This window comes from Haplochromis burtoni, unplaced genomic scaffold, assembly GCF_018398535.1.
Source record: "Haplochromis burtoni strain Fernald_Lab_line unplaced genomic scaffold, NCSU_Asbu1 Contig_28, whole genome shotgun sequence".
NCBI classification, from domain to species: Eukaryota; Metazoa; Chordata; class Actinopteri; order Cichliformes; family Cichlidae; genus Haplochromis; species Haplochromis burtoni.
This window is the reverse complement of record NW_024582389.1, coordinates 1,435,186-1,452,855: the sequence shown is the minus strand read 5'-3', so window position 1 is coordinate 1,452,855 and position 17,670 is coordinate 1,435,186. Positions and strand designations below refer to the sequence as shown.

General features: G+C 41.3%; 1 protein-coding gene across 6 annotated transcripts in view; it reads right to left on the bottom strand.

The window, feature by feature from the left end:
* Nucleotides 1–17,670, bottom strand: part of mdga2a (MAM domain containing glycosylphosphatidylinositol anchor 2a) — a 192,348-nt gene that overhangs the window by 8,821 nt on the left and 165,857 nt on the right. For all 6 annotated transcript variants that reach the window (XM_005917647.3, XM_042219114.1, XM_005917645.3 and 3 more), the window contains 3 exons: nucleotides 11,741–11,761; nucleotides 9,485–9,640; nucleotides 5,081–5,242 (listed from right to left, as the gene is read on the bottom strand). In XM_005917647.3, the coding sequence (XP_005917709.1) occupies nucleotides 5,081–5,242; nucleotides 9,485–9,640; nucleotides 11,741–11,761 (339 nt within the window). The remainder of the gene's footprint in view (nucleotides 1–5,080; nucleotides 5,243–9,484; nucleotides 9,641–11,740; nucleotides 11,762–17,670) is intronic.

Here is a 17,670-nt window from a genome sequence, read left to right as displayed (position 1 = left end):
GTCTTCCATGCAAACCGGTAGCTGGTAACCACAGCTGTCTGCTAATGGCTACAAAAATCACAAGTAGATTTTCAGTGCAGTTCTTTTTGACTGATTTTATCCAACGTTGGGGAATTTTTTTCTTTGTAACCAGTGGTTACTAGTGGTGTGCGATACTGCATATTTTGGTATCGATCCGATTCCCATTAAATACATGTCAGTATCGCCGATATTGATACCGATACTTTTTAATAAATAAGGTGGATGCGTCATTGAATTGCTAAATCTTAATTAATTTTCATGACCTTAAGTGTTTTTATTATTAAATAGTTGAAACCCAGGACATAATTAGGACAAAGTTTATAATTAAATAGAAACCCATCTTGCCTCAATGACTACCGCCCAGTAGCACTCACCCCCATCATCACTAAGTGCTTAGAGCAGCTGGTCCTAGCACACTTCAAATCCTGTCTCCCCCCCACCCTGGACCCCCACCAATTCGCATACCGCCAGAACAGGAGCACAGAGGATGCAGTCTCCATCGCACTGCACTCTGTCCTCTCACACCTGGACAACAACAACACCTACGCCAGAATGCTGTTTATAGACTTCAGTTCAGCATTCAATACAATCCACCCCTCACAACTCATCAGGAAACTGACAGACCTGGGCATCAGTTCCCTCATCTGCAAATGGTTACTGGACTTCCTGACCAACCGCCCCCAACATGTCCGGCTGGATAACCACTGCTCATCTACCATCACAATGAACACCGGTGTACCACAAGGCTGTGTGATGAGCCCTTTCCTCTACTCCCTCTTCACCCACGACTGCAGACCTGCTGATGGTTCCAACACCATCATTAAGTTTGCAGATGACACCACGGTGATTGGCCTCATCAGTGACAACGATGAGGCCGCCTACAGGGAGGAGGTGGATCGTCTGGCTGAGTGGTGCGACACAAACAACCTGCTGCTTAACACCGAGAAGACCAAGGAGCTCATCGTGGACTACAGGAGGAATGCTGACCCACATCCACCCATCCACATTAAGGGGACGGCTGTGGAGCGTGTGAGCAGCTTCAAGTTCCTGGGAGTCCACATCTCCGAGGATCTCACCTGGACGACCAACTGCTCCAAGCTGGTCAAGAAGGCTCACCAGCGCCTCTTCTTCTTGAGGACTCTGAGGAAGAACCACCTGTCCTCAGACATCCTGGTGAACTTCTATCGTTGCACCATCGAGAGCATCCTGACCAACTGTATAACAGTCTGGTACGGGAACTGCTCTGCCTCGGACCGGAAGGCGTTGCAGAGGGTCGTGAAAACTGCCCAGCGCATCGCCGGAGCACCACTTCCTGCCATAAAAGACATCTACAGGAAGCGGTGTCTGAAAAGGGCTGGGAAAATCATCAAAGACCCCAGTCACCCATCACATGGACTCTTCACCCTCCTGCCCTCTGGGAGGCGCTACAGGAGCCTCCGGACTAAGACCACCAGGTACCGGAACAGCTTCTTCCCCACAGCTGTCAGACTCCTGAACTCTGCCTCCTGACATCTGACCCACGTTAACACATGGACTGAACATACACACACCCACAATGGACAACTGTACCCTCAAACACACAATAATAACATGGACTGAACCACCACTCACAACCACTAGCACTTTATATAGCCTCTGTAGAAATTATCCACATCACTCACTTATCTTAACTGCACTACTGTATAGCTCTGTGTAAATAATCATTCTGTACATAATTTTTAATCCTACAACTGTTTACAACTTGCATAGTTCCCATTTCTGTATAGCTGTATATCTCAGATTTCTGTAAAGTTATTTATTTCATATTCTGTATAGTTTTTCATATTTATATCCTGTTCATAGCCTGTACATAGCTTGTACTCACTACAGCCTGTACATACTTATAGTTATAGAATATTCACAACATACTTCATACCGTGTACATTATAACATACCATAATAGACCCATTTCTGTAATATACTCACATATCTATATTATTGCTAATATATATTGTAATATATCTATATCACTAAAGCACTTCTGGATGGATGCAAACTGCATTTCGTTGCCCTGTACCTGTGCATGTGCAATGACAATAAAGTTGAATTCTATTCTATTCTATTCTATTCTATTCTATTCTAAAATACTTTATTATTGTGGCTGGTCTGCGATGCCGCTGCAGGTGATATGGACTCACCTGCACCACATCTAAAATCACGCCTCGCTGGCTTAAAACCTGTGCTCTGCTTGTGTTGCTGTTGTTGGTGGTGATGTGTACGGCTGGCAGCTGGAGAGCTGCAGTTGTTGAATCCACTGTTACAGCAACGGTGTGATTATTGTAAGAATAAATGCTGTTGCGAAGCATGAAAATGCCACCGCACCTGTCGTGGTGGTTTAGTTATCAAGTTTTTTTTTTTTTTTTCAAGAAAAATCTTAAATAAAAAGTGCACACAAATCAGTAAATAAGTTAAAACAAGTACTGCTGAGAAACTATAATACAAAAATTACAATTGAAATTCTAAAGAACTGGTGAAAATATAATATGTAAACAACTTAACAATCCCCAAAGCGTCTAAGTCACGTGACAACGCAAGACTTAAACACAAGGGGGAGCAAAGTGTGCCTGCTCTGCGCTGACACAGGAGGCCTTGATAAAGGGTTGCGTTTTATTACTACTTGCAAACTTTACAAAGTCCTGCACTCAGGTCCCTGTCTCAGAGTTTATAACAAAACAGACTTCAAAGGAAACAAAATAGAAGTTGGAGTAAGATATGTGACGCTGAAGAGCCAAGTCAGGTTATTAAAAGGTGAAAAAAGAAGCTGCAGAAGTTGGAGTGTGGAGACCATCAATGTCTTTCTAGGATCCTGAAGTAATTGAAGTCAAATGCTGACTATAAATGTCAAAAAGAGAGGGGAGGTGAGCTGCTGGCCTGTAGCAGTTTCACAGTTTGCTGAATTCCTCTTGAAATTCCTCTCTTGGCATTTTTTACTGTCACTGATTGATTTTTCTTTCTATACTTTATCTATTTTTAAATATCCTTTTTTCTGTACTAAAATATATTTCAGTGAAATACTATTTTTTAGCTGCCTATCTCTGCGGGTTATTTCCCTCTGGTTTGGAGTCACTAGAATTTCACTTAAATGGCCTGAAACCAAATTGAGAACACATAAATAATGAGTCGAAGACATCAGTTTTAGTTATCTCATATGAAGAACTTGTGTGGTTAAAAAGTTTTATATTTGATATTGGATATGAATATTTTTAGAAGCACAAAGTACGCCGACTGTTTCCTCTGAGATACTGTGCCTAAAATTCTGTCATGTTTTTGGTACATGTGCAATCATGTGAAAACATTTTTTTTCCACAGGACTCTATGCAGTCTTGTGAAAAACAAGTACACCCTTACTGTTTTCCACAGGAATCAAGGCAGTACAAAGCAGAAAGATGCTGCTAATCAAATGCATTTGATTAAATGAACATTTCGGCAGTTTTCAGGCTTTTAGGTGAGTGTTAACAAAATGTCACAATCTTCCAAGGAGTTGATATCCAAGAAAATTCACCACAAGGTCAGACTGTGCAATGCTCAGACTCTACAGGCCTAATTTAGCATAATAAACGCTACAGTTCATGACAATACAATTAGAAAAAGACTAAACAAGTACGGCTTGTTTGGAAGGGCTGCCAGGACAAAGCATCTTCTTTCCTCAAAATAACATGGCTGCAGGCTATAGATTCACAGATTAGCATCTTCAAAACAACAACAACAAACAAACAAAAAAGCCCTCAGAAGACTTCTGGAACCAAGTCCATTGAACCAAAGTGGAGATATTTGACCTTACCATCAATGGACTGACCCACGAATCACAATGAATTGAAGCAATGTTATAAAAAGAAAGAGTGGGCTACAATTCTTTCACAACGATGTGAGAGACTGACAACATCATACAGAAAAGATTACTTCAAGTTATTGCTGTTAAAAGTGGTTCTACAAGCTACCGAGTCACAGAGAGCTCTTAGTTGTTCACAGACTGCTCACATGGCTGTGAAAACTCTCATTTTCACATGACTGCGGACCGTGATCTTCTTTCCACAAAAATAAGAATTAAGTCATGCAATGAAAAGCAAAGCTGGTTCTGCATCAACACTAGTACTGGTGCCTTAAAAAAGACACAAGATGACCCACGTCTACTGGTGACCTTTTTCGCCTTATAAAGGTGTGTAGTAGCTGATGATAGGGAGTTAGGTTGGGACAGAGAAACCCTGGAGGACTTCAACAGTGCATAAACTGCTATTTTTGTGCTAGAGCAAAACTCCTAAATGCACTGAGCGTACAAACAGCACACATTCAAAGCAGGAGTACTTGTGGTTGGCTGATTGGGTCTCTGGTGAAGAGAGTCAGATGTAAGCCACAGAGTGCTCCTTCAGTCGCTCCGCCATCTTCAAATGGGCCATGCAGGGTTGTTATCTACATTGTGAGATGAATGTGAGGGCTAACACCCAGAATCTGTGCGCACACCTTTGGAAGGAGTGTGTTGCAAAAAGGAGACATCTTTTACTTGAAACATCTGACAGCTACACTTAGAATTTTATGGAAAGAAAGCGCAAAGCTCCACACCAAACACACCACTGGGAGAAACTCTCAGGAAATGACTGCAATTCTGTTGCTTAGAGGAAAAAGTGCTGCTTTCTTTTTTGTTTGGCCGTGACTACTGCGTTTCCTCTCTCACAAACAAGAAGTCCTTCACAAAAAGAAAGAAAAAACTCCAGTGAAACACACATCTGCTGGACACCAAAACCAAGAACCTCATCATAATTAATGCCAGCGGTATGTCCGACAGATGCTTGATGACGTACTCTTTTAGAAATAAAATTTCATGTGGTGTTGCCTTACTGACTGTGCTTAGTTCCACGAGAATAAGAAAGCAACTCCTTTATACAGCAGAGAACTGCCATAGCAACTTGAAATCCACTCAAAGCTGGTTTTGCTGTTTTATCAAGCAAAAACGGGGAGCAGTGATAGACTTTAAACTTGTTTAAGAAATTAAGCAGTGGTTTTAAATGAAGGCAATCATTCTTACCTATGTGTTTCCCATACATGTGGTAGAAGAAGCCAAAGCAGTAGGCAGGTGGATTGGTGATACCGTAAGGGTTTTTAGGTGCTACGTTGAAAAATGGACTTATAAGCCGTGCTTGGTCTCCTTCCTTGCGCGGTCTTGACGTCTCGATGTACATGTAGAAACCTTGAAATGGATAAAAACACACATGCGGACACCAGAGTTATGAGAACAAAATAAAAGGGGTTCTACATTTTCATAAACTGTGGTCTGATCTTTCAGTGCCTTCTCATCCTCTCGTGTCAAATACTCCCGTTTTATCAGAAGAGACGGCTGTTCTTCGGATTAGATCTTAAACCAATAGGTGTGGTAATACAAACTGCCAAGAGCTGATGGTCTAATTTAAAAAAGCAGAAAAGACTTATTAGAAGTGTGGCAGTGGCTTAAGTCACAGGTTTCACAGCTGTTGCATCTTTCTCATAATTTGTTTTTTTTAATTACTTGCTGATTCGTTTTGCCTTTACTCCCTTTCTACCTTTGCTTGGTTAATTTTAGCCATCAAACCTACCCGGCTTCACGAGATTAATGCAGCAGGTTTGAAAAAAGCAGGCAAATAAACTTTAAATATGATTGCACGCATACAAAGATCCATATGTAACATACTGGGAGTGAGATCTGTATGAGAGGAACATAATAGAGCATCTAAATCAAAACTATTGACACAGTGTGACTAAACTAATAACACAGTTTTCATGACTTTACTAAACAAACTCATCATTTATTTGCTGAGTGAATGCTGACCCCAGCCCAGCAGCCAGACCCTGAACTTTAACAGGTAACAAGCAGATGAGCAGTCAGGCTGCTTCTTCCATTTTAAGCTGTTTATATTTAGTTATATATATAATTATATCTCTATATATTTCTCTGAATACTTATGTTGGCCCCATCAGCAACTTCACTGTCCCTGACTGTGAAATGTCACAAACATTTCTCTTTGAATCCCTGACAAATTGTTTTATCACTGTAAATATTGCGGTAATGACACCTTCCATAATAAAGATAAGGGCCAGAGCTCACTAGTCGCAAAAAACCTGGCACAGATACAGTGAGGTTACATTTATGGTCCCTTGGTCTGACAGCGGTGGACAGCAGCAGTGATGCCTATAAGTCAGACAGCCCTCTGCGTGCGAGCCAAATTATCTGAAGCCAATCTCAGCCCAGCCACAGGCACAGGCAAGGTAGCTTGTGAGCCGCTCCACAGCCCTCCAGCCAAAATCAAATGGAATATCTCCCTCAGCTGAATCTCATATTAGATAATTATGCACAAAAAAATGAATGGGGCTGCTAATGAAATGCTGGACATTTTGAAACCATTAGGTGATTAAAGCCAATGCATTATTTACTGCCTCAGCTGCTGCTGCTGGTACCGTAGCACCATAATAGGCACCAACTGTATATTTCACCACAGACAACTTCCATCAAAGGATTCATTAAAAATCCTCTAAAAGACTCTTGCATATCCATTTTTCTTATTTATTCCTTGAATATGCAATACCTGTACATGCAGCTCTCGAGAGCGAATGCTAAACTTACTATGCAGAGTCTAATTTGGGTGCCATGGAAACAGCGACGAGGCTCATTTAGAAGATTATCTTGCAAATAAATGATGATCAAGGATCCTCACTGTTAGTTTGTGCAGCATCAAATATTTGGTGACACAATGAGCACAGCTGAAATCATCTTCTTTGAATTGTCCCATCTTATTTCGTCGTTTTGAAAAGTGACACTTGTTTTTGTTTGTTTGCAAATAAACATATGAAATAATCAAAATGCTATGTGTCGTGCACTGACCGATAATGTGATAATCACATTGCTTCACTGTCCCCTGGGGGCATTTGTGGATTCATTCATTGTGGATGGAGCACAGAAGAAACAACAGTGTCCATTTAAATGTGTGCATTCAACATGCTAATTTCTAATACAACAAGCAGGTAGACTTTTTTCAGAGGCTTGCTGACAGCTGGCAAGAATGATCACTAAGGCCTAGACCAGCTGTGGTTTTTACTATTACCACAGATTTTTGCAATATCATTGCTCAGCCGTACATATAAATCACAAGATGAGAAATATTATGAAATTACTTGCCCACTGGTTAGTGAACGTTAAGGTTGGTCACGATTTGTGTTATACTCTGCAATATTTTTATTAATGCATAGATTTTTTTGCTACAGTGTCCACTGTAATTGTAGCCTATAACATTTATTCAGAGAAGAGAAACAATGAGTTCTTGGCAAAGACACTCTTATCATACATGATAATGACCCCGATTGCATTACAGCAACGTGGCGATCAATATACATTGTAAGCTCATCTATGATATATCACCACATCTCTATAACTGCAGGTAAAAAATATGCTCCGAATGGACCCAACCCCTCCCAAAAAACAAAACAAAAAACGCATGTATGTATTTACTAGGGTGTTAACTTACCACCATTTTTTCCCTACGATTTTTTTTCTTTTTCAAAGCAACTTAGATCACTTATGTTCACATTGCTCCCTCTTGATATGGAGGAGTAATGACATAATTACTCTGCTAATTGAATTGGTGGGGACAGGGTCACAACGCCTGCATTTTATGTTTTAATAAAACTATCAATATTTCTTTCCACTGCATTGATATTATATCGCAAAAGGAAGCCAATACAATGTACCGCCTCATTGATATTTTGTCTGACCTCTAGGGAGGGCTAACGCACAGGCAGATTGTGCTAAACAACAGGCCATTAAAAACAGCAACGCGCTGTTTTACAGTTTATGTATTTGGGGCCTTTTAAAATGCACCGATTCATCCATTTATTGTGATTATTATCTTTTCCTTGTGTTTTTCAGGAGACAACAAAGACCACTTGGCTTGGGCGATGTGTTAAAAACTTCCAACCAGCCAACCTGAGTGTAACAACTGGCAATAAGGATTGTGCGCACGTGTGTCGATTTCCGGAGTTCTCCCACTCCCAATGAACCATTTCCAGCAAATGCAATCATGGAAGAGTATTTTGAGAAAAAGAATACATAATCACCTAACTGGGATCATTTCGGTTTTGAACCAGACAAAATGGGCAATCTGAAGGACTCAGTGACCTAAGGGACTATGCAATCAGATGAAGGATACCTCTGCTTACATCCTCTGAATGAACAAACAGATGGGGGCATAAAACATGCCATGATATGGTCGGGAAACTTAACCACACATACATTTTTGCTCCAATTCTTAAAGATGACTAATAGTTCAACCTTTTAAGGATAAAGGATAAAAGATCTGATGTCTCAACAGGACCTGGAAAAACTAGTCCATGCATTCATCTTTAGCAGGCTTGATTACTATAACAGCATCTTTACAGGTCTACCTAAAAAAATCAGTCAGACATCTACAGCTCATTCAGAACTCTGCTGCTCGAGTCCTCACTAAGACCAAAAAAGTGGACCACATCAATCCAGCTCTGAGGTCTTTACACTGGCTGCCTGTCCGTCAGAGGATAGACTTGTCTATAAAGCTCTGAATGGTTTAGGACCAAAATACATCAGTGACCTCCTGACCCAGTATGAACCTTCCAGATCCCTCAGGTCATCTGGATCCGGTCTTTTATCAGTTCCCAGAGTCAGAACCAGACACGGAGAAGCTGCATTCAGCTTTTATGCTCCTTATATCTGGAACAAACTCCCAGAAAGCCTCAGATCAGCTGAAACACTCAGTTTATTTAAATCCAGGTTGAAGACTCACCTGTTCTCAGCTGCATTTAAATAAAGCACCAAATCCGCACTTAAGCTTAAATTTCAAAACTTACATTTTAACTACTGATTTTATCTATTGTTCTGATTTTATCTGTTTTGATTTTTGATTTTATATACTGTTTTGTTTGTTAGTTAGTTACTGTAGTTAGTTAGCTTGTTTTAATCAAATTTAAATCATGCTTTTTTTTGTTTTTGTTTCTAATGTCTCTGTAAAGCACTTTGAATCACCTTGTTGTTGAATTGTGCTATATAAATAAACTTGCCTTGCTTTGCCTTAACTCCAATTGATGGGTCATTTCAACTAAAGACAGCTTCACTGACATTTATTCAATGACGTATTTTGTCAAAGAAAAAAAATCATGGAATGTGCGTGATGTGGGACAACTCAACCTGCCAGTTGCAATTACTACACGCCTTGAATATTTCTTTAGAGGTTAATTATTTATCAATTTCTCTCTCAAGGGCAGGCCATCAAATTAGCAAAGTAAGACAATGAGAATCATCTCCTCCATTAATAAAAAAATAAGTAGACTTAGCCACTAGCTAAAACAAATATGCAATACTTTTACTAGGGATAAGCAATGATTGGCTAGTCGCTGCTTGGACATGTCAAGGGTGGAAGTTTGAGCTCCTTACCTTGCTTGGAGCCACTGTGATCACCACTAGGGCCAGTGTTGGGTGTATACTTGGTGTCGCGGGTGGCTGCACTGTGTCGCGTCCAGTCAAAATCATCATTCTTGTCCTGGGTGAACATGCAGATGGGCTCCTCCTCAAAGCTGCAGTGGAACTCTCCTGGTGAATGACAGAGCACGTCGTTTCAGAAGAGTGAGAAGTTACAGTACACTGCTATGTCTTGAGTAGCGCGACACCTACTGTATATCTATGACATTTCCTGCGGCATGTGTGCGTGTGTGCATGTGTCTCGGGGGGATACATAGACCAACCCGAGTCCTAATTACATCATGCAATCTGGTGAAAAGAATTTCTATATTAAGATGTGACCTCTCACTGACTGTGAGGGAGGTGCCATTGAATGTGTTTTTCCTTTTTTCTTGACTACGACATGCAGTTCTGTTTTCTACTTAACCAGAGTCTATGAAGACAGAGTGCGCCACTGAAGAAACACCCAAAGGCGGTTTGTGTGTGCGACTATCAGACAGCCCACTACCGAAGCATGATGGATGACATTCAATAAACGCAGCCACAGCACAGTAAATAATTTCAAACTTAATACAAATCTCCTGTTAAAACATAATTTTGTGAGGTTTGGCACAGATACAGTAGAAAACTTATATCTGAATCAGGTGAGCCACTTGTGATTTTGAACAATCCCCCGACATCCCCCCTTTTTAACAGGTTTAAAAGAAAAATGGGGTGATTGTTCTCCAATGTTTCATATCCTCTAACCAGTGAGACTTCTTTAAACCTGACAACCGCCTTTTCTATCAGTTTCCATCTTCTCTGTAGTAGGTGTGCAGGTGAAAATATTAAGTCCCCCTACCCGTGACAACAAGTTCAAAACAAGTGGAATGACTGAATGAGGGTGGAACGACGTTGTTATTGGTCACATGAAAGGGAATGTATAAGTGAATAGACTGTGATGATGAGTGCAAATCCCCATGCACTCAGTTTAATGAAGGGGTAGTGGCTGGATCGACTCTGTCAAAAAGAAGAGAGAAAAAAAAACCCAAACGATGCAAAAAGCACCTGACCAGAGGACTTGGCGGCGCTAAGCGGTGTCCTCAAAGAGATAGCAAAAAACACAGCATTTAGATTCAGGACGCAGGCATGTGCTCTGATAAATATTCATTGATTTATTAAAACGTAGCTGGGAGCAGTTTGGAGTGGTGACCTTGAGAGGAGCGGGATCTGCAGCTTTTACTCAGGTAATGGAGGTAACACAGACGTAGAGGTGTGGTGTGGGTGGATGGGCCGGGGGATGGAAGAGGGCAGTGATGCTGCGAGGCAGAGAGAGAGCGAGAGAATGAGCTCGAGCGAGAGAAGAAGAGGTGGTGGAGAGGGAAAAGTGCAGCAAGGGGCCGCGTTTGAGGCACTCTTGACTCTCCTCCTCATGAGCATGCAGATTTAAATGGAGGTCTAGCTCCTGGTGCTAGACATTAACGTCCCTATCCGCAGCGAGCTAAACTAAATGTTTTCGCCTCGTGCGCCTCAGAGAGATAGGAGGATTTGGAGGATAGGCAGAGGAAGGAGGCAGGGGGGAAGGGGGGGGGGCATGTAGGTAAGATAGTTTCCTGGAGGGATTTGGATAATGATGTTGGTGATTAGGATGTTTGCTATTATGTTGGCAATGTTTCTGTGAACACCCACCAAAATATATATCTATAAAAATAAATAAACCACGATACAAGGCAGCACACTGCCGCACAGCAAGCAATGATTAAGTCTGGATTCTCAAGGCATGAATAATGTGAATTTGTAAAGTTTCAACAATGAAACAATGCGTCATAAATGAAGCTAAACATTAAAGAATATAAACAGCTATGGCACAAATGCATGCATAATTAATGCTCACAGAGCACAGAAGGTGCAAATAAACTCATGCGCCCAGAAACACACACACCCACACACACACACAGATACACCAAACGACATCCAACATCTCATGCAAACGCCGTGTCCAAAATGCACAATGTCAAATATCCTGACGCAAGCCTACCCTTTTCTAAAGGCAAGCCTTGCTCAATCATTGCTCATTTACTCCTGTTTTAGAGTCGTTTAAAAACATCTTCCAGTTCAAAACTGATTATTTAAGTCGGCTCTCTATAGACGAGACAGTTACTTGGAGTATCCCCACTGTTTTCACAGCTGGTGTTGTGTCAGAAGGAGCACTCTGTCTGATGAGACATGCTAAGTGAGGTGCACATTACTTACTCAGGTGAGGGTTGATGGGAGCTGTGGAAGAGAAAGGCCAGGGATAATCGTTAGTACAAAAAAATCTTAGCAGTCTGTCATTACATGAAACACTTATTAAGAGAAAATGTGCATGGAGGCACACGCCGACGTAAAAGAGCTCAACCTGTTGCACCTTCAGACTCTGTGTGGCTGCCTTGTGAGCTCTGCTATTCAGCAAGTAGCAGAGTATTACACAGGCATATATTAACCTTTTGTGAGCAACAAGGAACATATTATGTAAAGATATAGCAGAGAAATAAGAGCTTCAGTAAAAGTGGGACTCGTCTGTCTGTCTGTCTGTGTAGCCTCTGCTTTGCAGTGAGACAGAAACACACAGTGAAAGTGCTTACTAAACATTTCTGACCCATTTGTCATACAGAGCTAGCATGGTCTAACAGCCGTGGCAAGACAGGTTTCTTTCTGGAGTGTGTGACCGCAGAAACAGAACACTGTTTGCAAAGTATCTGTGCTTCATCTCTGTAAAGCACTTTTGCCTTCTCACTGTAAAAACACGAAGGAAACAGACGGCACCAATCAACTCCCGCACTCAGAACAATGATTATTGAGCAGACACAAAGAGAGATGTCTGGGATTTGAAGTGGAAAAGGTGACAGCATTTATTCGCAGTCTGTTATCTAATGTAAAAGAGTGAGGGATTAGGAAGACCAGCCTGACCACATTAATAAGCTTATAGCGCAACTGCTTATCATTACTGCCATTTACTGGCTTTGCTGATGTTCTTGTCCAAGGTGACTTCCATTTAGAACACTAAGCCTATTTTATCCTTCCATTTAGGAGCCAATAAATCACAAAAATGAGTAATAATCACAAGTGTGTCTGCTAATCAGTTTCCTGCAACTTATATCCTGTCTTTTCAAACCCATCATTATGAAAACTTTGAGATCAAACGCTAACGGAAATACACCGAGGACTTCTTTTGCATTCTGTCCACCTAACCACAGTTCAATGCTTCCCTCATTGATAATTTAAGAGGCTACTGCCGCAGCAAACACATAAAGGTCAAGGGTATCACACAGAGTTGCAGCGAGCCAGTTAGTCGGCACTTCACTTTTTGCAGAGTAAATACCATTTAACCTGTCAAGAAGATTCATGGGCATTTTCATGATCGATTGCTGACCGGCTGAATAGATGCGATACATCAGCTTTACTACAAAACTATGTTGCTGGGTGATTTATGAAACCTTGCTGTTCATGGAGGGAATTGATTTTAATCCAACCAATTAAAGTGAGTAATAACAAATCATTCCTACAAAGGAAAACATGTAGTGAGAGTGGCGAAGTACAGTGGCTCTGATGAAACTGCTGTTTTTAAAAGCTCAAGTTACAAAAAAAAGGAGGGATTTCTGTTTATTGTTGTGTAATTCGTGGAAATGTATGTTTGCTCGGGGATAAAAGGGGAGATAGACAAAGACACATGCCGTGAAGCAACTAAAATTGCATTTTCAGCGCACACCTTCCTTGAAAACGCTTTAAGAATCTTTTATGTGACTGTGAAAATACTCGCCGCCCGACAGTCACTGCTTCCCACTGAATCTACAGTGGACTGCACAGAGCAGCACAGACTGCAGAGGGGGAGGAAATCATCCCGGCTGTTGCAGAGAAAATGTTTTAAATGACAACTTACAGCCTCGAGCCTGCGAAACGGATGCTGAGGTTTCCGACAAAACTCTATTCTTTCAGGCCCCCTCCTGCTCGCCGGCTCTCTCCATCTCAATGTCCCATTTCCTGTAACTCTCACTCCCTCCCTCCCAAATCCCTCTTTCTTCCGATACTGTGGTTATGAAAATGTATTTCGTTGTCTGCATTTTTTTTTTACCTGCAGCTTCCCTCGACTGACTCACTACGCCTTAATCCAATCCAAAAGAGTGTGTCTGCTCAAGCAGTGTCTCCATACACACTAAGGAAATCAAGCTGTGCACAGAGAAGGCCCAGAGGCTACTTTTACGACTGTTTTGCATGCAAACACTCTCTCCAGATCACACTTGCATAAAACAGATAATTTTACTTCCAGTATAGATGACTATATTGGATATGGGAAAACAAACAAGCATTAAAATAAACTGCGACAGAGCTCAGCTGTTGACTCGAGCGTTTTAAATGAAGCACTTTTTTTAAAGAAACGTTGCCGCCTTGTCTGTAACTGTGTCTGAACTCCTGAAAACAAGTAGCAGACCTCAATTGCCCTTCTTCAAATGCGCCATGCCGTTAAAGCAGAGATGTGCAAAACCCTCGAGCTCACTGCAAAGGCTTTAAAAAATATCCCAGATTTTCTTCTTAATGCTGCAGCACCCTGCTTTTCCCCCCATAGCTAAAAAGCCTCAAATAATGATTGAGGATGAAATGTAATTTTGATAGTTGTCAAGATAAAAACTCCCAGTGATCACACAGTGGAGTGAAGAGCGGATTTTTCTTTTCTTTTTTTTCTTTCAAACTTCTGTTATTAGAGCACATATTAGGTGCATGTCTGCCTGACTCCTGGTTTATACTTTTCCAGCTGAGAGGACAAAACAAGCTGCATGCTTGATGCATGAATGCCTTCCATCCAAATTGCCTAATTTTGATTGAAACACAAAGTGAGCTTATTGACCGCCAAAGGACATTGGTCCATGGAGGCTGTTCCGGATACAATCACTGACTTCATCTTGGCAGGATTCCCTGCCCACTGGCCTGCGGCTACATTACAAAGCAGCAGACAATTCCAAGGCTCCAGCCAAGTGTCCTCATAGACAACAGTGGCATGCCTGGTTTTATCCTTTCTTTTTTTACTGACCTCATATAATCCACACACTCCCACATTCCCATCAATCATATTTAGGGGTTATGGGTGCGTGCCATGATGTTCTGAGAAGGCCCTGTGTTGGCTCCACAGCTGCCCAACCATCAGCTGGAATAATGACAGTGTGGGTAAATGTAGTTCAGCAATCTTTCCCTCGTGTCTCCGTGACCAAAATAACAAGAGCGACATCACACCATTGTGTCCTTTTTTACAAAAGCCTACTGAGGATGCACTGCTCTGCACAAGTCCTGCAGTAACACACATGGACACACCCGAGCCATGCTGAGCCCCGTGCAAGGCTGTTCTTTCATTAGCGCACATATACATATATGCACTGATGGATTGGCATTCACTTTAATCTAAAGAACTGAAGTATAAATGACAGAACAAAGAAGACAAAAGGATATTTGATTTGATTTTATTGATTAGCATTCAAATATCTCAGTGAAGACAGAACAAAGATCTACCACAAAGCAAGAAAGCATGAGACAAGGCTAATCAAAAGGTATTGGCTGAAGCCATGTCATGTCACAACATGTTACAGCAGCAATCAAAACAGTTCAAATCATAAATATGCTGGTCCCAACTCTTCTACCAAAAACAGGAGTGGATTTCAAAGGAATGTCAAACAGAGGGACCATCCAGCTGAGCACGGGGAATCCATGAGTCATGCCTTGCACACTTGGTGAGCATAGATTAGCACGAAAAATGGAAACAGCGAGAATCAGCTAGCTCTGTCTGAATCTTTCAGGAGGTAAAGAATCCCAAACACCAGCACCTCTAAAGCTCAATAATTAATATGTCATATATCATTTAATTCTTACCAACTAAAAAAGAAAGAAAAAAAAAGAGTGAAAACCTCTATAGCTCAGAGATCTTTAAGGCTTTTGAGCAGTTGCCAGGCTAAAAAGAAACTCTGGGGAGTCACTGCTACAAGGCTAGCTGTTCAGTCTTTGTTCTAATCCAAGCTCACTGACTGCTGGCTTATATTTAATGAACAGATATGAAAGCTGTATTGATCTTGAATAAATGTATTCCTTTAAGTGAAAGTACTTTATAAAGCAGGACTACTGAGCATGTACAAAATACTGTATCAAAACAGCAGCTACTATATAGCTATAGCTGTAGCCAAGGACTGCGCTGCAACATGTGCTGTATCTTATTGGTCATGAACATGATTATATGATCAAAAAATGATCAAGGAAGATAGCTTCTGAGGGTTGGTACTATGTGCTGAAAGCTTTGGGTAGCTTAAAAAATATATAGATAAAATATAATCTGAATTCTCAGCTTGCTTCACAGCAACACAAAGAGACAGAACCTGTGACAGCTTTACCACTGAATCACTGCTGGTCAAACAGAAACACCCCACTTACAGTGAGAAACTGAATTTAATATAAGATTTAGGGAGTTTTGCCTTGAGGAGAGGTGTTGTATATGTCACTGCAAGGTGCATAAAAATGGAATATTAAGAAACAGCAGTAGTGTTTTACTGTGACACTGTGAGGGTTGACTGGAGGCTTAAACATTAAATCCTGTGTATTGGAGGAAACAAGAGAGGAAGAGAGACATAGTGGGAGGGGAGCGTTATGAGGAACACCAAACAGATGCTGAGTTTGTCACTGCAGCAAAATTTAAAAGAGCATCTTCAGAGCTTGGTGACATAGCCATTCTTCATCTTGCAACTGGGGACACTGTAACCGCTTTTGTGTTTTCGTGCCAAGTCACAGAAAAGCTGCTACCATTGACTTTATGTGGTTCAGAATGATTGCTCGGCCTTTTGGGCAATGATGGAAAAAACTTCCTCTAATGGAGGACTTATGTTGCAATTTAACACAGGGCAGAAATGTTCAAGCTAACAGCTAACAAACAGACAAAGCCGTGTTTTTTCTGTAGGTTTTCTTCATTTTAGGGTCACAAGGAGGAAGAGACTATCCCACCGTGCAAGGCAAACACATGAAATACGTTTATCGGTTGCTGTTCAACTTCCCATTTATGCAAATACTCAAATAAATGAATAAATGAATGCAATTACCAAAGTGTCTGCTGAGTCTATGCACAAATTTAGACTGGAAGAGCCAGGGCTAAAGGTTTATTCAATCCCGCAGCCTCCTTATGGTGAAGCAACATTGCTTGCCACAAATTAATCCAGTTAAAATTAATAAAAATGCAAAAGTCATTAAATTGATTAATTTGGGTTAGTAAACCTTATTTGTGCTTGGACCCTTTGGGAGTTTCCCAAACAGTCAAATATTGGACATGTCTTTGAATCAGGACAATAGCAAATGCAGGACTGCCATGAAAATGCTACTTTAGATTTATATACCAAAGACAGGACAGGACTTAAACATAGTGATTACATAGCGATAAATAGAAAAACTTTTATGACTTTTTTTTCAATTCACTATAAATTTTCAAACCCATAAAGCCTTTGTGCTACAGCCCATACACAGATGCCCCACAGGTCCATGTTCCCCAGTGAGAATGAAACTGAAGTGATAATGGAGATGGTCCTGGGCTGTATTTCACACATCAGTCTCAGAGCAGAGTGGATACGGTTCAGCCCTACATTAGCCTGCTACCGTGGCGTTATGCTGTGTGTGGGAGAACAGAGCAGCCCTAGAGTGATAATTAGTCCAGCCTCTCGCTGGGCAGGCGATTTGCACGTCAGCATTGGCTCTCCTCTTTCTATCTTTTTTCTCCTTCTTCTTCTTTTATTAATTTGTTCCCCTGTATCTCCCTTTTCTTCCCAGTCCCAACTTGGCTGCCTCCATCACTCCTTCTGCGCTACTCCCTGCCTTAATTAGCCTCAATTCCCCTCACTTCGCTTCGACTGGATTCATTTGGATTCAACTCCACTGAATTCAATTCAAGGTTGACCGGGGGAACCGCGCAGTATCACAAACTACTACAAAAATAACAGCGGAGAAAGTTTATCTGCCTCTCTCATTTCTCTCCTTTTTCCCAATTCTCTTTGCAGAAGCCATGATGAGCTGCAGTGAAACTGAATTATTCACAACTGCAGCAGCACCACTCCGGAAGAACTTGGCAGTCAGTGATAGACAGAAAACAGTCAGTCACTTAGTTTCTGAAGATGTACATCTCAAGTACC